This window comes from Hemitrygon akajei, chromosome 5 (genome assembly GCF_048418815.1).
Source record: "Hemitrygon akajei chromosome 5, sHemAka1.3, whole genome shotgun sequence".
Taxonomy (NCBI): Eukaryota; Metazoa; Chordata; class Chondrichthyes; order Myliobatiformes; family Dasyatidae; genus Hemitrygon; species Hemitrygon akajei.
The window spans coordinates 31,741,726-31,763,014 of NC_133128.1; the positions used below are offsets into that span (position 1 = coordinate 31,741,726).

Here is a 21,289-nt window from a genome sequence, read left to right on the forward strand (position 1 = left end):
GGTGCTATGTAGAGGATGTTCAGAGTTTTCCATAATTGACCGTAGCCTACTCAGCGCCCTTCGCTCAGCTACCGATGTTAAACTCTCCAGTACTTTGCCCACGACAGAGCCCGCCTTCCTTACCAGCTTATTAAGACGTGAGGCCTGGGCGTGGGCGTCCCTCTTCTTAATGCTTCCTCCCCAACACGCCACCACAAAGAAGAGGGCGCTCTCCACAACTGACCTATAGAACATCTTCAGCATCAATACAGACATTGAATGACGCCAACCTTCTAAGGAAGTACAGTCGACTCTGTGCCTTCCTGCACAAGCCATCTGTGTTGGCAGTCCAGTCTAGCTTCTCGTCTAACTGTACTCCCAGATACTTGTAGGTCTTAACCTGCTCCACACATTCTCCATTAATGATCACTGGCTCCATATGAGGCCTAGATCTCCTAAAGTCCACCACCATCTCCTTGGTCTTGGTGATATTGAGACGCAGGTAGTTTGAGTTGCACCATATCACAAAGTCCTGTATCAGTTTCCTATACTCCTCCTCCTGTCCATTCCTGACACACCCCACTATGGCCGTGTCATCAGCGAACTTCTGCACATGGCAGGACTCCGAGTTATATTGGAAGTCTGATGTGTACAGGGTGAACAGGACCGGAGAGAGTACGGTTCCCTGCGGTGCTCCTGTGCTGCTGACCACCGTGTCAGACCTACAGTCTCCCAACCGCACATACTGAGGTCTATCTGTCAAGTAGTCCACTATCCAATCCACCATGTGAGAGTCTACTCCCATCTCCGTTAGTTTGTGCCTTAAGATCTTGGGCTGGATGGTGTTAAAGGCACTAGAGAAGTCAAGGAATGTAATCCTCACAGCACAACTGACCCCATCTAGGTGAGAGAGTGATTTGTGCAGCAAATACGTGATAGCATCCTCCACTCCCACCTTCTCCTTATACGCAAACTGAAGAGGATCCCAGGCGTGCCTGGTTTGTGGCCTCAGATTCTGTATTATCAGCCGCTCCATGGTCTTCATCACGTGCGACGTCAAGGCAACAGGTCTGAAGTCATTCAACTCCTTTGGTTGTGGTTTCTTCGGTACCGGGACAATACAGGATGTTTTCCACTGTCTGGGTACTCTTCTCTGCTCCAGGCTCATGTTGAAGATGCGCTGTAGTGGTTCTCCCAGCTCAGTCGCACAGGCCCTCAGTAATCGTGGGGAAACTCCATCCAGTCCAGCCGCCTTGCTGGTACAGATCTTCCTCAGTTGACCTTCCACCTGTGCAGCCGTAATCCTGGGCGTGGGCAAGGTCTCCTGTGAGTGGCTATTTTCCTGTGAGGGAAGTAAGCCTGGTGTGGATTTCTGCGGTGAGGATGAGATTGAGCTGTCGAACCTGTTGAAGAAGTTGTTCAGCTGGTTCGCTTTCTCCACATCTCCATTTATGTTCGCCCTCCGCTTTGCACCGCATCCGGTTATGATCTTCATCCCATCCCACACCTCCTTCATGCTTTTTTTCTGCAGCTTTTGTTCTAGCTTCCTCCTATACTGCTCCTTTGCCCCCCTTATCTGTACTCTGAGTTCCTTCTGAACTCTTTTAAGCTCCAACCGATCATCATCTTTAAAGGCCTTCTTCTTCTGGTTTAGGAGGCCTTTGATGTGACTAGTGATCCAGGGCTTATTATTGGGATAGCAGCGAACAGTTCTAACAGGGACAACTGCATCCACACAAAAGTTAATATAGTCCGTTGTGCATTCAGTGACCTCCTCAATGCCCCCACAGAGCCCCCCTTGCAGTACATCCCAGTTAGTAGTACCGAAGCAGTCTCTCAGGGCCTGTTCAGCTTCAGGAGTCCACTTCCTAAAAGAGCGTGTGGTAGTGGGATGCCTCATCACAATTGATTTATATCTGGGCTGTAACAAAACCAGGTTGTGATCAGCTTTCCCCAATGAAGGCAGTGGGGATGCACTATATGCCTCCTCTACGTTTGCATACAGTAGGTCAATAGTCCTATTACCCCTGGTGTAGCAATCCACGTACTGGGAGAAAGCAGGTAGTGTCTTGTCCAAAGTCACATGGTTGAAGTCCTCTGTAATTATCACCAGTGCCTCAGGGTGCTGTGTCTGAAGCCTAGCAACAGCGGAGCTGATGACATCACACGCTACCGTTGCATCGGCACGCGGCGGGACATACACATTCACCACAATGACGCTTGCGAATTCTCGAGGCAGGTAATATGGCCTCATACTCACGGCGATCAGCTCAATATCTCTTTCACAAACGGAGATCTTTGTACTCACATGCCCGGGGTTACACCATCTTTCGTTAATGTAGACAGCGAGTCCCCCTCCTTTCTTCTTCCCACATTTTTTGGCATCTCTGTCAAATCTTACCGTAGTAAAACCAGGTAATTCTACATTTACATCCGGGATGTTAGCCGTCAGCCATGTTTCGGAAAAACACATTAAACTGCATTCTTTCTATGGAAATGAATAAGCAGTCGACGTTTCAGGCCGAGACCCTTCTTCTGACTGAGAAGGGGAAAGATGCCAGAATAAAAAGGTGGGAGGAGGGGAAGGAGAATAGGTAGAAGGTGGTAGGTGAAGCCAATGTGGTTAGGAAAGGTAAAGGGCTGGAGAGGAAGGAATCTGATAGGAGGCGAGAGTGGACCATAGAAGAATGGGCAGGAGGAGGTGATAGGCAGGTGAGAAGAGGTAAGAGGCCAGAGCAGGAAATAGAAGAAGTAGGGATGGTAAGGGAAAATGTTTACCTCAAGGAGAAATTGATATTCATGCCATCAGGTTGGAGGCCGCCCAGACAGAATATACGGTGTTGCTCCTCCACCCTGAGGGTGGCCTCAGTTTGGTATGGACCGACACCTTGGTATCAGAATGGGAATCGGTTTTAAAGTGTTTGGCCAATGGGAAGTTCCACTTTTGGTGGATGGAGCGGAGGTGCTGAACGAAACGGTCTCCCAATTTATGATGGGTCTCAGCAATGTAGAGCAGGTTGCAACAGGAGCAGCGGAAGGTATAGACAAACTCAGCAGATTTGCAGGTGAAATGTTGCCTCACCTGGAAGGACTGTTTGGGGCTCTGAAGTAAGGTAAGGGAGGAAGTAGATGGGCAAGTGTAGCACTTTAGCCGCTTGCAGAGATAAGTGCCAGAAGGGAGATTAGTGGGGAGGGACAAATGGACAAGGGAATCGTGGTAGAAAGCAGGTAGGCGTAGGGGAGGTAAAGAATTGTTTAGTGATAGGCTCCCTTTGGAGATTCCGGAAATTGTGGAAGATGGTGCGGTGGATGTGGAGGCTGATGAATTGGTAGGTAAGGACAAGAGGAACTCTATTTTGTGGCTGTGGGAAGGTGGGATGAGTGCGGATGTGCGAGAAATGGAAGAGATGTGGGTGAGGGCAGCCTCAATGGTGGAGGAACAGAAACCCCTATTTTTGAAAAAGGAGGACATCACTGATGTCTTGGAAAGGAAAGCTGCGTCTTGGAATTTGATGTGGTGGAAACAGAGGAACTGAGAAGAGGTAATATCATGTTTACAGGAGACAGTGTGGGAAGAGATATAATGAAGATAACCAAGGTAAGTTTATAAAAGATGTTGGTCGACAGTTCGTCTCCTGAGATGGGAGACAGAGAGATCAAGAAAGGGGCGGGAGGTGTCAGAAATGGACCAAGTGAATTTAAGGGCAGGGTGGAAGTTCAAGGCAAATAGGATGACGTTGACCAACTTAGCATGGGTGCACAAAGCAACAGCAGTGTAGTCAGCAATGCAGCGGAGGAAGAGTAAGGGAACATTTCCGGGGAAGGCTTGGAACATGGAGTGTTCTACATAGCCATCAAAGAGGCAAGCATGGCTGAGGCCCACCATGGCCACAAGAAACGAAAGGCCAACAAGATCATCTTCACATCTGGAGTTCCCAACCTTTCTATGGTTCAGGTCCCTACCATTAACCGAGGTGGTCTGTAGACCCCAGATTGGGAACCGCTGCTCTAAGTAAAGACATTTCCCTACCTTGCCCCCATTCCCTTGGAATTCGCCAACTACTCCAGAATTCTTTTGATAATAAATTTGAACAAAATCAATTCCTGTACCTCTATAGCCCACAGAAGAGAATTCCAAAGGCCATTAACATTTCAGTGAAAGGATTTCTTCATTTCAGTCATAAATAGTCTACTCCTAAATTTGAGACTGCACTTTCGAATACTGGGAATCAACCTCCTCATATTTCCCACATGAAGGCTTTTAGAATTTGAATATTCCAGCGAGATCACCACTCGGTCTTTTAAACTCTGTGGCTCCTTCCATATGTTACACACCATCTAGTCTAGTAAATCTTTTCAAACAAGTGTATCCTTGTTTAAGCAAGGAGCCCAAAATTGTGCACAATTCTCTGGGTGTGGTTTCACCAAAGCCTTGTGCCAGCAGAGGGATAGGACAATTCGAGGAAACTTTAAAAATACTGAAATAATCTAGAAGTAATTTTTGAATGTGGAAGGGATATTGGGGTTTACCTGTTACTTGGTCATCCGCACGGTTGGTGGCACTGCAGCACAAGCTCTTGCTGTGATTGGCGGAGGTTGCGCCCCGGAAGTATTTGCCAGCGTTGTCCTTCCCCTTGTCCCCCTTTTCCTTCTCTGTGGCGAGCACACTGATGGCGGCTTCTAAGCCTGTGGACTCGCAGGCCAGCACCGGCTTGTCCCGGTGGCAGTTGGCGCTCGCCATCGGCACCCCCGTCTTGTTGGGGGCCGGTGCCTTCTACCTTTGGAAGAAAAGGTCCGTGTCGAAGCGGAGCGAGAGGAAGGCGCCGGAGGGCAGCTCTAGTCCCGTGCCGAAGGAGGGGGCTGATCGAAAGGAGGAGACGGATAACCAGGTATGGGGGGGGAGGGAGAGGAGTAGAATAAACGCTGGGGAGAGGGGAACAAGGTGAACCCCGAGCAGACTGGCAGAAGGGGGCAGCGACAGAAACAAGAGGCAGCCGTAAACCAGTTGCTGGAAATCTGACCTAAACCAGAACATGCTAGAACTATCCGTCAGGTCTGTTGCAAGTTGAGTGCGTCTCATTAGATGGATTGGGAGGGGGGAGGAGAGTGGTGGATTCTAGTGGAAGGTCATTGCTCTGCAACGTTAACTTAGCTTCACTTTCCACGGATCCTGTCTGACCTGTTCAGTCTGATCAGCAATGTCTGTTTTATTTGGGCCAGTTATTGGGGGATGAAGATGAGCAGGAGCAACTGAATGAAGGAGATGGGCGAGTCATATTGTGAGGACATAACAGGCTAGAAAATTGTAGGAATTATGCATCTTACAGCTAGTTTTCATTTTAAACAATTTGTTCCAGCTATCCAGTCACAAATGAGAAAATCTGCAGGTGCTAGAAATGCAAGCAACACACACAAAGTGCTGGAGGAACTCAGCAGACCAGGGGAGCCTGTGCAGGTAGTGGGAGCTCCCCCCATCTTTTAAACCTCTATCTTTTTTTCCTCCAGTCCTGCTGTGGGGTCTCATCCCGAAACGTCAACTGTACTGTTTTTCCGTAGTTGTTGCCTGGCCTGCTGAGTTCCTCCAGCATTTTGTGTGTGTTGCTCCAGATATCCTTTTTGAGGTCATCATTTCTCACCCCTGTTGCTACCTTGTACGGAAATAAACTTTCCCCTTTCTCTATCCTTTTATCCTTTTACTTTTCAAATATTGATTCTATTGCTGCTGAAAAGTGGATTCTCTATTCAGCACAAGGTATGGCTATGGGATGTAATAGCATGCGAAATGCTATTGCAGCTGCAATACAGCCACTGAGCCCTTTGTGCATGCTCTACTTATGCACTAGGGTTGTGACTGTGCACCATTTTTTTTCATTAACCCCTGTATATCCAGGTAGTCTCAAAATATACTGAATGCATCATCTGAGCCTTCACTGTCCTCTTGGCTCCAAATTCCAAAAAAACAACTATGATTTGAGTGAAGGAATTTTTTCTTACTTAAGCCCATCAACCTTTCTGGGGCATAAGCTGCTGACTCCAGCTTGCCAGAGTCCTCTGTCCTGGGCCAGTCTTTAAAGTTGTCCCCATCTTCAAAGATCCTTCCTCTCCCAGGGGTGAGGTCTTTGGAGCTTTTATCAGCGTTTCTGCAGTTCTGGTTTTTAACGAGATGTTGTTATTACCCAATCCACCTCCTTTCGCAGCCAGGCTTGGGACCGTTCATGGCAGAATTAAATTTCTTCTTGGCTGTCCTGAATAGCTGACCTCCTTTATGATTTGCTGGCTCCTTGCTTGAAACATTCCCGCCAGGGGAAGCAGCAATTCTGCATTCGGTCTGTTGATCTCCCTAAGAATTTTGGTACATTGAAATGAGATCACCTTGCATTCTTTCAAACTCTGCAGAATATAAGCCTAATTTCTTTAATTTTTCCTATACAAATGATCAAACTGTTGAAAGTTAAGGAGTTGAGTCCTGACGAAGGATCTCGGCCCGAAACGTTGACTGCTCGTTTCGATGGATGCTACCTGACCTGAGTTCATCCAGCTTGTTTGTGCATGTTGATTTGACCACAGGATCTGCAGCATGCTTTGTGTTTACTGAAAGTTAAGGATATTGCCTTAGTACATGGTTGGGTGGCATTGTTCTCAGATTGTGGCAATCTATTTGCAAACATTTTGTTTCCATATGAGCAGACGACATCAGTGTGCTGTTCAGATGTTTTACATTTTCACCCCCTCATGGAATATTTGACTTATTAGCTGGAATCCTGTTTTTGCAATATCGTTGTCCTCTCAAAGGTAGTTCAGCACTAGAGTTCAATAACTGAAGTATTTTTTGTCCTTTCATAACTTAATTTAACAGATTTCTTCTCTTTCCCAGTGTCCTTTGTTATGTGTTCCGTGGGGGCTGGTGTTGGGACCAATTCTTTTTACATTCTATGTCAGTGATTTGGATGATGGAATTGATGGCTTTGTTGCAATGTTTGCAGGCTTTAGGTGGAGGGGCAGGTGATTTTGAGAAGTAGACTACAGAAGGACTTGGATTAAAAGAATAGGCAAAGAAATGGCAGTTGGAATAGTGCTGGTCTTGTGCTTTGGTAGAAGTAAAAGGGTTGGCTATTTACTAAATGGAGAAAAACTACAAAAAACTGAGGCACAAAGGGATTTAGGAGTCCTTGTGCAGGATTCCTTAAAGGTTAAGACGTGGTAAATGCAATGTTAGCATTCAAGAGCAGAATTAGGTCATTGAGGACTGGAATATAAAATCAAGGATGTAATGTTGAGACTTTATAAAGCACTGGTGTGGCCTCACTTGGAGTACTGTGAGCAGTCTTGGGCCCCTATGTTAGAAAGGATGTGCTGAAACTGGAGAAGGTTCAAAGGAGGCTCACTAAAATGATTCCAGGATTGAATATGAAGAGAGTTTGATAGCTCTGGGCATATACTCACAAGAGTTCAGAAGAATGAGGGAAGGCCCCATTGAAACCTATGGAATGGTGAAAGGCCTTGATAGAGTGGAAGTGGACAGGATGTTTCCTATGACCAAAGTGTCTTAAGACTAGAAGGCACAGCCTCAGAATGGAGGGGCTTCTGTTTTGAACAGAGATGAGGAATTTCTTTAGCCAGTGAATGGTGAGTCTGTGGAATTCTTTGCCACAGGCCTCTATGGAAGCCAAGTCTGTGTGTATATTTAAAGCAGAGGTGGATAGATTTTTGATTGGTCAGGCTATGAAGGGATACGGGGAGAACCAGGAGATTGGGGCTGAGAGGAAAATTGGATCAGCCCTGATGAATTGGCAGAGCTGACTCGATGGGCTAAATGGCCTAATTGTGCTCTTGTATCTTATGGTCTTACATTATTAACAAATACTGTATTATTTGTATCAGATGGCCATTGTGTTGAAGAGCCCTAATGCAAATTGATTATACGTGATGGATGTGCATTCAGTTTTTCCCACATTGATGTCCTCTTTGATTTCAGCTTCACTGCTGAAGTAGTTGGAAACTGGCCATTTATACTAATTGATGCAGGGAAGCAAAACTAACATTTTCTCGTAGCTGAAGGGAAAGGAGAAGGAACAGAAAATGATTGCTTTCAGAAATAAGGAATCCATTCCCAGTGGTAAGAGGGATGATGTTCGTACTTTTTGTTTCCTAAAGATTTGTTTTCTGTGTCCAAGGTCTTTGAGTTGGTGTGAATTGAAATGTTAATGTTTAAGGAGATACGAAAAGTTTCACTAAATGTGTTTAATAATTAATTTAGAAAAATGCTGTAGAACCTGAGGATTGCCAGATAATGTAATACCTTAAATTACAATGTCCAGGGACTCATTAGCTATACAGAGTTATTTCCAATGGCAGTGGAATGATTATGATTGGAGATTGCAGTCATGGACAAGTGGAATGGATTGTGTCTCAGGATAGAAAGCAGAGTGAGGATAAAGGTTAGTGACTTAGAATGTAGACTTGGAGTGGGTATGTGCACAGAATGATACCTGATGGACAGGCCAGTTCAACTACTGTAAAGAAAACGTTGACATTAGAGATACAAGAAAGATTGGAGATACTGGAAATCTGGAACAAAAAAGTGCTAGAGGAATTCCTCCAGAATCTTGTGTGTTGCTGCTGATGACTTCCAAATGATAAACACAAGAAGTTCTGCAGAATCTGGAAATCCAGGGTAATTCACACAAAATGCTGGAGGAACTCAGCAGGTCTGGCACCATCTATGGAGAGGAATAAAGAGCTGACATTTCAGGCCAAAGCACTTCATTAGGACTCTCTTCAGAAGATTCCTCTCCATAGATGCTACCTTAAGATGTGTGCCACTTCAAAATTATGTAAGTTTTTGATAGCAGATGTAAAGGAAATGGTTTCAGTTTGGCAGCGCACAACACAGGATGAACAATGTGATAGTAACCAATAAGGAGGGAGCTGGGCTGAAACTTTTTCCTATAGAATACTAACACTGGAATTCGCTGCAGTAAGGAGTTATGAAGTGAATAACCAGGAAAGGCTGCACAGTCATATGAAGGAGAAGGAACTAGACTGATATGTTTTAGATTACAAAATATAGGGGGGGGGGGCTCAAATAGACTACAGATGATAACTAGGTGGGGTAAATGGCTTTTTTATATTCATTGAAAGGATGTGGGCTTTGCAGGCAGAGCCAGCATTTATTTGCCCATCCCTAATTGTCCTTGAAAAAGTACTGCTGTTGTGCCACATTACTTTTCTCTGATAAAACTTTTGTGCCACTTTACTAAGTTGAGTTTTATTTCCTTAGAGTATGCTGGATCGGGCTCAATCTGCAAAGAATAAAGGAAACAAGTATTTTAAAGCTGGAAAATTTGAACAAGCTATTCAGTGTTACACTGAGGCAATAAGCTTGTGTCCTTTGGACCAGAAGCAAGACCTTTCAACTTTTTACCAGAATCGGGCTGCAGCATTTGAACAGCAGGTATGTAATACTTAAAGCTGAGCTTACCTAAATATTAGCTATAAGGATGATGTTGGCAATTAAATTGCCGAGAGAGTGAAGACAGCTATCCAAAATAATTATGTATGAGTTATGAAAGCAGAGAGCAATTTTTTAAAATATCAAGACAGAAAATATATTCTTCTGAAACTTTGTCAATTCTACAAGTTGGAATACCAAAATTTATTCAATATATAGTTGGTGAAAAAAAGTATTTCATAAATCAGTGGTCTTCAACTTCTAACTCCAAAACTCTTGTCATTGCAATCTTTTGTCTTCAAAATCAAAATACCGTTTCCACGTGTATTTTTTTAATTTAGGCTTTGTCCTGCAAATTTTTTGTGAGCCTGGAATATTGGAGACTGCTTTGTTTAATACTCCTCCAAATATTGAAAGGCCTAGATAGAGTCTATGTGGAGAGGACGTTTCCAATAGTAGAATTATGTTTTTCCTCCTATATTATGTGTTGCATTGAACTGCTGTTAGTATGTTACGACACATGCTGGTGGTGATAAACGTGATCCTGATTCTGAGAGCGCGGACTCAGAATACAAGGGTGTCCCTGTAGAACAGAGATAAGGAGAGTGGTAAATTTGGAATTCATTGCCACAGGCGGCTGAGGAGGCTAAATCGTTAGGTATTTTTAAAGTTCTTGATTAGGGATGGAGAATATGGTTGAGAGGGGAAAATAAATTGAATGGCAGAGCAGACTTGAAAGACCGGATAATCTAATTTTGGTTAAGTTGTATATAATTTCTAAATTCATAGATGATGCCACATTGGATTTGATTGTCATGTGTGTGGATGACCTTGAGGTTAAATTCATAGAGGGGGCAAGTCATTCATAAATGCATAGTAATACATTTTGGTAGGGAGAGAAGTGAGAGCCCTTACTACCTCAACGGTTCAAATTAAGGTGCAAGATAAAGGGACAAAGTGACCTGAATAAATTAATATTTGCTAAAAATTTATGCCACAGGATGGCAAAGCCATTTAAAGAAAGTCAAGACTTGAGTTGGGCAGAAATTCTGGTGTGGTCTAATTAGTTTGAAAGCCATTTTAGTGTAGAGTATATTCTGTGTAAATTGGGTTATTCAATTGAAGATAGGTCCAACCATCAGTGACCTACTTTAAATCTTAAGGTCAAAAGTAGGGATTTAGCCAATGATTGCATAATGTTCAGCACCATTTATGACTCCAATAATGAAGCTATGTCCAAATGCAAGCAAGTCCTGAATGATATCCAGAATTAGGCTGATAAGGGGAAAGTGACAGTTGTGCCTCACAAGTGACAGGCAATGATGATTTCCAACAACAAAAATGTAATGGCAAACCTCTATTGTTGGGTCAAAACTCTGGAGCACTCTCCCTGAAAGCTTTGTGGGTATACCCATGCCTCAAGGACTGCAGTTGCTTGAGAAGGCAGCTCACAAGCACCTTCTCCAGGACAATTGGTGACGAATAATTAAAACACTGGCTCAGCCTGCAAAACACATCTCTTGAATTAATTTTAAATGAATTGTATCAGAAACTTCAGATGAATTGGTGTTGATTTGAAAACAGAACAAGTTCTGCAAATGGTAGACTCGTTAGTCTTCCAGGGTCATGGAAGAAACAATTGTTGGAGAGAATTCTTTATGGTAGTAATGCACAATCCTGCCTTCGATATTAATGGAAATGAATAGTGTTAATCAGTGTTTTCCACTTGGCTGCAATCGTTCTCCGCAGTGCATCAACTGTTGTTTGTGGATAAATCAGTTGCAACCACGTCCCTGTAGTTGTAAATCTGCCCCAATTTGCAGTGTGGACTCTGCCCTTCTGAAGGCACCTTGGATGAGATCATCATTGTGACAGTTCTAAGAGCAACCAGAGAGCAGCACCAGCCAATTGACATGGTTTATGTTCGCCTCACTAAAACTGTTTGACCACAGTGTCCGAGTGGGGAAGGTGGAGTATTTTGCTCTGCTGAAATTCAGTGCCCCATAGAAATGTATTCCCATATTGTATTTGTTTCATGATGTAAGTAAATCATGATTCTAACTAATGTTTCTACAGGAGTGATCCTAACTAATCAGTCTAAAGACAAGTATCAAACAAGGCTGCAGAATTGCCATAAAACTTCATTCAGTCTCTCCATAATACCACACCTCTCCATCAACAAAATACCTGAAGAGTTGGAGCTAATGGAAAACTGTTCAGTTTAGTGACTACACTCCAGAGCAAAGGACTTGTGAACCTTAGTCATTGAGCAGCAACTATAGAGATTTTGCCCACAATTAAAGATCAAGCCATCTTCAACTTGTTTATGAAACATATGAGAGGATGGGTCTTTAACTCAACATGTACAAAACAAAGATGCTCCATCAACCAGTCCATCTTCTACCCACCCCACCAATAATAATGATTGACAGTGAGATTCTGAAAATATCGTCTGCTATATGCTCCTTGTTCACCACTTTTCTGTGACAGCAGAAATGATGGAATTTGCCATAATCTTCAATTAATTATTTTGGTAAATTGAGGTAAAAGCTATTCGAAGGTCACACCCATAGACGAAACTGAACCCTGCATTGTTACGTATTGAATTAAATAAAATATCATTTTTATCTCTTTTATACTTTGTTCCTGCCTGTAAAACTTAATTCTAAATTATGTCACGAATTACAATATTACCTATCAAAAACAATAGTGTATTTGGAGATTGTTCAGAATTCTGTTCTGCTCGCAAAAAACGGCATTCTAGAATGCCTGGGGCAGCTGTTGGTTGCAAAGCTGCATTACTTGCATTACACTACTGTTTCCACAGCACATCCACAATAATAGAATGCTGTGTCTTGAGGTACCCTGATTGGGTGGGGTGGAAGAGCTTACTTACCTTCTGTGGACAATAGATTTTCTAATATATGGAAAGCCTGTATACAATTATATGCATTAGCAGCGTTAGTTTAAATGTCAACACTCTACAGTCTGGTGTTTGATCCTGGAACAAAGTCAATGATTTTTTTAACAATGCAACATGTTTGTATTGCAGCAAAAATGGAAGGAAGTTGCTGAGGACTGCTCCAAGGCTGTAGAGCTCAACCCCAAATACATAAAAGCATTATACCGCCGTGCAAAGGCTTATGAGAAACTAGATAATAAGAAGGAGTGCCTGGAAGGTTTGTATTTGGTCTTTACCTGAAGCTGATTTTGTTCTCACATCATCAGTTTTCTCCACATCTGTTTTATAGGCAGTTTTCTGGGATTCATTCTCAGATAATCATCATTTGTAATTTTTCTAAAACTAAAGCTAGGTAACGAAAATCAGTTAAAATAAACCTTTAGCAGAGTTACACCTATTCCTGGTTTGCCACAGTGCAGTTTTCAGTTTCAGCTCTTAGTAGCATCTAAAAATGGGAACTTAGCTGAATTTTAGATATAATGCAGTGATCTTTCAAGTGTGTATGAGACCCTCCATTGGTTGGGGTTGTACATAAATATTGTGTCCTATCTACATGATACTCAAGCCATGGAAGTAGAATATAGTGAGCAAGCTATTGCCCATGCTGCAGGCTCGCCCCGCTCCATGCAGCTGATGGATCTCTATGAACGGCAGAGACTAATACAGTTTGACACCAGTGGAGCTGAAGGAGCTGCCAGTCAATGTTGAACTCAATTACCTTAGAGACTCCAGCTCCAGATTTTTCCTTGGGGTTTACTCGTGAGTGGAGGTTTGAGATCAGAGTTTTTCTTTTCCTAAATGAGCTGCCAACCATGGCTGACGAGCCCCATCTGCTCAAAGTGACTGGTTTTAAGGCACCTTTCCCCCTTCTCCTGTCAGTAGAAACGAATCATTCTCTGACCTTTCCTTAATTACGTTTCCAGGACAAGGGAACAAGTACATTTAAATTCCAATTTTCATACTGCAGCTGAAAGACTTGAAATTCTATATGCATTTCATGGGAGGAAAGAAATGGAACTTAAAATCATAGTCAAAAAAATCTAGATTTGTTGATCTACTTTTACTTCTAGGGCATGTTCAAAATAATTTATTATTTCAGTTTTGCACCAAAAAAGTGAATTGCTGAAAACAGCAACATTTTGCAAAAAATTAAGTTTTCACCCACTAATTTCTTCCTGCTTGTTGAAGTGAAGAATAAATAGGAACCCACATTATCCCTTTTAAAAATAAGAAGCATAGTAACAATATTATTACATCTAAAGAATGGTCTTGGCCCGCAACGTTTACTACTCTCTATTCCATAGATGCTACCTGGCCTGCTGAACTCCTCAAGAATTTTGTGTGCTGACTGCATCTAAGACATTCCTCTCCCCCCCACCCCCCCCCCCCCCCCACCAACAACTTTGGGATGGCACCCTCTTTCAATTCCCAGATGACTTAATTCATTCAAGCTACCATGAATTCACCAGCTTGTTAATTGTTTTATGCTGTAGCTTCCCATTTAGATTCAAGTTAATTATACAGAATTATTATTTTATAGAAAAGATGGCCAAAGGTAGTATAATAGTAGCATTATTTGATTTGTTGTGTTCCAGATCACCGCATGTTTGTTTTGCTCTCTCATTCAATTTTTAATCAAGTTGATTGTAAAAGTCTTAGACGCATGTATATAGCTAGGGTGTCTAAGACTTTTACTGTACTGTAGAAGTATTTTGTACAGTACTGTACTACTGCCACAAAAAAAAAACAAATTTCATGATGTGAGTGATGATAAACCTGATTCTGATATGGGTCTCTATTGTGGACTGAGAGTGAGAGGTGGGCAAGGAGAGGGAAATCATGGTTGGGAAAAGGGAAAGGAAGCGGAAAGCACCAGAGAGACATTTTATAATAATCAATGAGCCAATTGTTTGGAATCAAATCACCATGCCCGGGTCTCAGGGCTGGGTGTATCTGAACAGTCCCACTGGCCTCTGGCACTCCATTGCCGTCTGTCCCACAGCACTTCACCACACCATTCTCAACATCTTTTGCTCCCGCCTGATTTACAAGCTCATTTTCCAGTCCACATTAACAAATACAGTACTGTGCAAAAGTCTTGGGTACCACACGTAGCTATATCTTTGCACAGTACTGTATGCCATGAATTTCTTTTTTAAATTGAGACTTTAAACATTGCTGAGGATGGTTGTCAGTGTTCTTGTTGGAAATATATTTAGTGTCTTTGCATTTTTTCAGATGTTACTGCAGTTTGTATCTTGGAAGGATTCCAAAACCAACAAAGTATGCTGCTTGCTGATAAAGTCCTTAAGCAACTTGGAAAGGAGAAAGCCAAAGAAAAGTATAAGGTTAGTGGCTAAAGTACTATAGAAGCTTGTTAGAAATGTCAGTGTGAAATTCTTTTCTCAAGCAGAACAATGCAATCAGTGTTTTCATCTGCCAGAATGAGAATGCAAGTACACGATTTTGTTTCAAGTATACCCCATTACAGTCTACTAATATTTGTTCAGAAGCCAGCAACTCTCAAACTTTTGGAAGACTTGGCTATCAGACAGTTGAATAGCAAGGGAACATCCGTAAAAGCTCAAACAGAAGAACTTTGAAAGTGTGATGGAAAACGATGATGCAGGTGTACTGATGGGGTTTAGGGAGGGTTAAGAAATGTGCAAAGTGGTGAAGCACTATGGTACGTTCCTTAACTACAGACAAGAAAGAGGAAACTAAAGTAGTGTGGTATTCACAAGGCAGTATCTAATTGTGGAATCAGAAGGCAGTGGTGCTATGAGAGGTTTGCTGCTAAGGACACATTATTGAGGAAAGCAGCATGTATGAAGATTATAAAGTTAAGGAGGCTGCATAAAATGGCTGATTTTAAGTCCCAGCAAATTCCTGAGGTGGGATCCCAGTTAATAAGGTGCAATGTTAACTAAGAGATCATTTTGAAGATGGAATAATAATTATATGAAATAAGAGCAGGAATCAATCTTGTGGCTGCCTGAGCCTGTTCTCACTTAAGGACATTGTGTCCAATCTGATATTTGGCCTCCACTTCACAACTTGATAATTTGTTAATCTTGATTTTCTCCTGTAACCAAAAATTTCAACTATGGTAATAGTTTCAGCCTTGAATGTACAATGACTACTTCCAGGTTCCTCAGGGTGAAGCATTCCAAAGATTCAGATTCCTCTGTAAGAAGAAATCCCTTCTTATCCTGTATTGAAAGCCTGATCCTTTATCCTGACCCTGTTCCTCAAGTCAAGATTCCCCACCAAGGGAAATAGCTTCGCAACATTCAGCAAAACAAGAGCCTTTGCTGAAATTGGCCTGTTATTTTCCAAGACTCTGGAGAGCAGAAACTCCCTCAGCTTATCTTTTCTCACTAAACAGTCCTTCATTCTTGGACTCATTGTCATTAATCTAAGCTGTACCTCCAAAACCAATAATTTCTTCCTTAATTAGGATTGTTCAGAAGGCTGTGACAGATGAGGAACAGCAGCATTGAGCAATGGGGACGGTTTGGTAATGGGAATGACAGGAAGCAAGTTGAGAGAAACTGGGGTGATTTAAAAAGTTCAGTGATAGCAGAAGTTCCAGTCAGATAAAACTTAAATTGACGTGATTAGTATCAGGGAAGCAGTGAAGAAGCCAGAGCAGTTGAAGCAACAGAATGGATGCTCTGTGTTTTTAATATGGTATATACAAGCATGTGAATTCATTATCATTGGTGTATTGACCATGGTCAAAATCGTGTGAGCGGCTGTGGCACAGAGTTCATAGAAAATCATGGTTGATACTGCTTTCCAGGGGTGAATATCTTTACTGCCAAATGATGCAGCAAATGATTTTTCCAAACCAAGAACTGAGATGTTTTCACAAGAGATGATTGAGAGTATGTGACGTTGGGTGATCCATTTTGAAATCCTTGCAGACCTGGTGTATGTATCAGTATTTGGATAGTAAGTGCTTGGGTCAGTTGGCATTAGCTTCTCTCTTCCTATATTTTACCTTCTGTCATTTGTGAGTGAACACTTGCTTATCAGTGATAATAACAGTAAATACAGTATGTAGTCGAGCACTACCATAAATAGTGATGTGAGTCATTGGTTTCAGTGATGAACTTGGTCAAGATAGCTAAGGATTAGGCTTGTAGATGAAACTAGTGCTACATGCATAACTCTGAAAGCAACCAAATGCAAGCAGGATGTAAGATATTTGTATCACTAGTGCAGCAACAAATAAGAATTCTTTAGTAAATGCTGAAATGAAAATATCCTGTATTTTGTACAGGTTTAGAGTCTTATGAAGTATTTTACCATTTTGGGAATCTTCTCACTTTCTTGTTTTCTTGTTTTTTATTTTAGAATAGAGAGCCCCTGATGCCCTCCCCACAGTTCATCAAATCATACTTTAATTCATTTACTGATGATATCATCTCACAGCCTTTGCTTAAAGGTGAAAAGCCTGACGAAGACAAGGATAAAGAAGGTGAAGCTGCTGATGTCAGGAGAACAGGAAGGTGATCAATGTCTTTCAAGCTTTAATAGAAGGTTTCACAATATGGTTCATTTCAGGTCAGAAAGGTCCTGTTTATTAATCCATGATCGTATTGAGTGAATTTGTTACCCTTGGGCCAGCAGAAATTTGTTGTTCTCATCTTATGCTCTGGCCAGTGGGATAGTGGCATCAGCACCGGGCTTCAGGGCGAATGGTTCTGGGTTCAAAGCCAGCCAGCCCCTTGCATGCTTTCCATATGTGCCAAGTTGAGTGTTGAGCTAGCAATTTGGCCTTGTAAAAAGAACAGACAAGTGCTAAGGAAATGGCAAAACAATGCTATCTGATGCACCACAAGGCATGTAAAGGAACAACAATAATCTTATGGCTAGAAAGAATTGAAATCGCTGGCAATTTACTGATGCTGTTTGAAGTTTTTTTTTGGTAATAGGATCTACCTAGCTTTTGATTGGTCTTTAATTATTTGAATCATCCTGAAGTCACCAATATTAATTGAAGAAGAAAGAGTGATTTGTTGTAAGGATTTGCTGTGGCTCCTGTAAACTTTTAGCAGGCCTGTTGGCTCATGAGACTCATAGAATGGACAGAAAATACTCGTCAATAACGCTATTCAGTCATGATACTTTTTTTATTTGTATTTTTCAGGTCTGGTTACCTGAAGGCAAAACAGTACATGGAAGAAGAGAACTATGACAAAATTATTAGTGAATGCACTAAAGAGATAGACACAAAGGGAAAATATGTGGCAGAAGCCTTGTTGCTTCGGGCTACCTTCTACCTGCTAATAGGCAATGCAGCAGCTGCTCAACCAGACCTTGATATGGTTATTAGTATGGAAGATGCAAATGTGAAAGTAGGTGCTTCATCTAACTTTCCTTTCATTTTACCAATGTTGAAATAAGAATGTTGTCCTTGTAAGGAAAAATTAACTTCAACTTTTATAAGTTCTTCAACTATTGGTCATTAAGAATGTCTCAATACAATGTTTAACAATCTCCTATGTTCCTGTAACCAACATCACCTCTAGAAGTTGAAAATAATGGTATTCAGTTAACAGTCTTAAAATAATAAGTTGAATTAGTTTTATTTCCACATGCAAAGTGCTGCAGTATTGCACCTTACCTATTGTAAAATGTGGGTGACCAAAGCATGCCATCTGCATCTCATGTAACAAGTAAACTCAGAAAGGAATTATTAAGTAATATTCTGCCATCTGTATTTATCCTTCAGCTGCGTGCTAACGCATTGATCAAACGTGGAAGCATGTACATGCAGCAACAACAGTCAAAGCTGTCAACACAAGATTTCAACATGGCTGCTGATATTGATCCTCAAAATGCTGATGTTTACCATCATCGTGGACAGGTGAGGAGCTAGGTTTGTCTGTACCACTGCAAGCTCTTAGTGGAATTTTTAAAAACCAGCAAATTTCTGATTAATTGGGAAAGTGGATTACCGTAGATGCCAGATTATAAGCTGCTACTTTTTTCCCACGCTTTGAACAGCTTTGAACACTGCGGCTTTTACTACGGTGCGGCTAATGCATGGTTTTTTTTCATGCCGCCAAAAACATTTTGCCTCGTAACAGTAGACCAATAAAATTGATGAGTAGTTCACAGAGGTCCAATGAAATTGTACGATAAATCAAGCACACTTTCACAATTAAATTATTGTAAATCAGTCATTTGTACTCACCCTCATCAACATGGAAAACACTCGAAGAAAAGCATTGTGCTGCCTTTATGGCAGTTATTTAGTTTATAATATTTTCGCTTAGTAATTCATTTGTTAGTATTTTCTAGTTAAAGTTAGAAGTGTTTTAACTATATTTGTTTTCTGTACTACATCCCGGGATGCTATGACGTCACATCCGGTTTCGCCGCGTCTTGTGGGAAATACCGGTTTGCGATAAACGGAAAGGTGGGGGGGGAGCGCATTAGACCCGCGCGAGAACGCTGCTTTTAAGTTAAAGGCGATCAATAACTTTTCCTGGTAGGCTGCAGTATATATATTTTTTTACCAGTCGTTAGGAGATATTGGAATGTTGTTCGTGCACTGTTCAGTAAAAAAGTATACGCAACGTAATTTGTGTGTTACCGATACGTATGTATATTTAAAAGTAGCCGTGTTACAGGCACGGTTCGAAAAAAAGCATTTGCAATATGTATTTGTTTATGTTACCATACGGATTTAATTAAAAGTTAAAAAATCCTCACGTGTAATGTCTTTCTGTGTAAATATCTCATATTACAACGTGGGACACTTGCGGCTTAAAATCCGGTGCGGCTTGTACAAGTACAAAATTGATTTTCTTTCTAAAATTAGAGCCTGCAGCTTTTAATCAGGTGCGCTCTGTAGTACGGAATCTACGGTAATCATGCAACACTATTGAAGTACATTTCTTTGTTTAATTGTTTTCAATGTTAGTGACAGTGACAGGGCTGCATTTATTCCCCATGTCTAATAATTGTGGTAAACTGGACTAAACTTCTTTCAGACAAGACTGCGGTTAATCCTGCTTCTTGCTGACAATTTTTGCATAAAGAATTAACGGGAGAAGCTGTTTTTGTTTTTTCTTTTCTCTATCTCAGCCACCAATCATGCATCACCTTAGTGTCTCTGTTCTATGTTTGGTATACTTGTCGGAGTGATGAGTGTTGGGATAATGTCTATGATCTCCTAATTTCGGCCTGATTGTATTACTTCAATTTGTGGTAATTTTGCTTATAGTTGAAGATTTTACTTGACAACGTTGAGGAGGCTGTGGATGATTTTGATGAGTGCATTAGGCTGCGGCCGGACTCTGCTCTAGCACAAGCCCAGAAGTGCTTTGCTTTGGTAAGCAGTCTACCTATAATTTTATTCAGTAAATTCTATTACTGGTAAATGTCTTGCCACATACTGCAGCTGCTGCTTGAATATTCATTGAGAAGGATCAATTATTCAATTCCATTCAAGTTTAATTGTCATTCAACCCTACATGAATACAGCCAAATGAGACAATGTTATTCCAGGGCCAAGGTGCAAAACACAACACCAATGGTCACACAGCACAAAGCACACATAGCACATACAAGATAGCAAGCACGTAAAAATATCAGTAAGACACAGTCATGTAGAGAGAAAGGTCCGGACTAGAGCCATGGATACTGCAGAAGTCTGCAGTCAACTGTCAGTAGTACTTCACTAACAGGTGAGTTAACCCTTTGGAGTCAGGTTTAGTTTCCTTTACAACACTTTTCCCCTATGATGTTATTTGGAAATGCCAGTTTTCACAGGAGAACTGATGAATTCCAAATCTGCCTCACCATTACATCCATTCATTCATCCATACATTGTTGTCATCATTTTCAAGTGCTTACCACAGAAAGGCCAAAATAAGCCACATTTTCCTTATGACCAACTAATGCTATTCTATCTCATAGAATCTTGCATGCTCTGTTCCAACTCATTCCCTGGTTGCCATCTTGGGCTTAGTTCAGTAATGCAACAATTGGATATATTCTCTCCAAGTAATATACATTATAGCTGGATTTTACCACTGCTTTTTGTCATCCACATCTTCAGATAAGAATGCTACCTTTACTAGTGCCGGTGTTCCCATTGCCCAGGTCCTTCCCATTATCCTCTGATGTGCTATAATGCATATAAATAATCTTCAAGATTATGATCCTCCCCCTTTGTCTTCTCTGCGAATCAGATATTTCTTGGCTTGTGTCCTTGTATTCCTGTCTCTGCCATCCTTGCCCTCCACCTATCCTACATTCTCTGGCCAGGTATTCCAGAAGGCTGTTTTCCCTCTCTCACATGTACTTGGATTACTTCACCTTTCTTATCAATATCCATACGTAAACTGAATGCAAGAATTTTAATTCTTAGTGTGCAAGATTCTGCCAGCTAATTATGTAACATTACAGTGTCAGTAATGGAGATTTCTCTAGGAATAGAATTCATTGTGAGTGTGATAAATTACCTATATTTTACCTATAGTCAGAAATTTTAAAAGAATTCAGACTGTTAATGGGCTTCACTGAGTGATTCACCTACTGCGTAATGGTACTTGGTTAATTTTCCTAGATCTGGAGATATTGTTAGCTTGAAGATTCTTCAGAAGTCAAGAGTGAGGCATCAGTCTTATGATTGTAGGCAAATTTATAAGGTGTTCAGAGTACAGGTCTGGCAGTGTCAGCAAGTCAATGAAAGTTTCAAAACTTGTCCTTGTGCTCTGTCTTTATTCAGCAAAGATGAAGGGTCTTCTGATAAAGCAGCCAGTGGAAAAGTACTGAGTTACAGTGCCATGACATTTCAGTCTTGTATAAAAAGATACAAAAATTATACCACAATTATAGCCAATTATATCACACATTACTAAAAGATTACGGAC

General features: G+C 41.5%; 1 protein-coding gene across 1 annotated transcript in view; it reads left to right on the forward strand.

Moving 5' to 3' along the window:
• Positions 1-4,609: 4,609 nt before the first annotated feature.
• Positions 4,610-21,289, forward strand: part of tomm70a (translocase of outer mitochondrial membrane 70 homolog A (S. cerevisiae)) — a 31,392-nt gene continuing 14,712 nt past the window's right edge. Inside the window, exons 1-8 of the mRNA XM_073045135.1 lie at positions 4,610-4,868; positions 9,260-9,433; positions 12,483-12,609; positions 14,631-14,740; positions 16,755-16,909; positions 17,551-17,758; positions 18,136-18,270; positions 19,636-19,743. Coding sequence (XP_072901236.1) covers positions 4,650-4,868; positions 9,260-9,433; positions 12,483-12,609; positions 14,631-14,740; positions 16,755-16,909; positions 17,551-17,758; positions 18,136-18,270; positions 19,636-19,743 — 1,236 coding nt within the window. The 5' untranslated portion in view covers positions 4,610-4,649. The remainder of the gene's footprint in view (positions 4,869-9,259; positions 9,434-12,482; positions 12,610-14,630; positions 14,741-16,754; positions 16,910-17,550; positions 17,759-18,135; positions 18,271-19,635; positions 19,744-21,289) is intronic.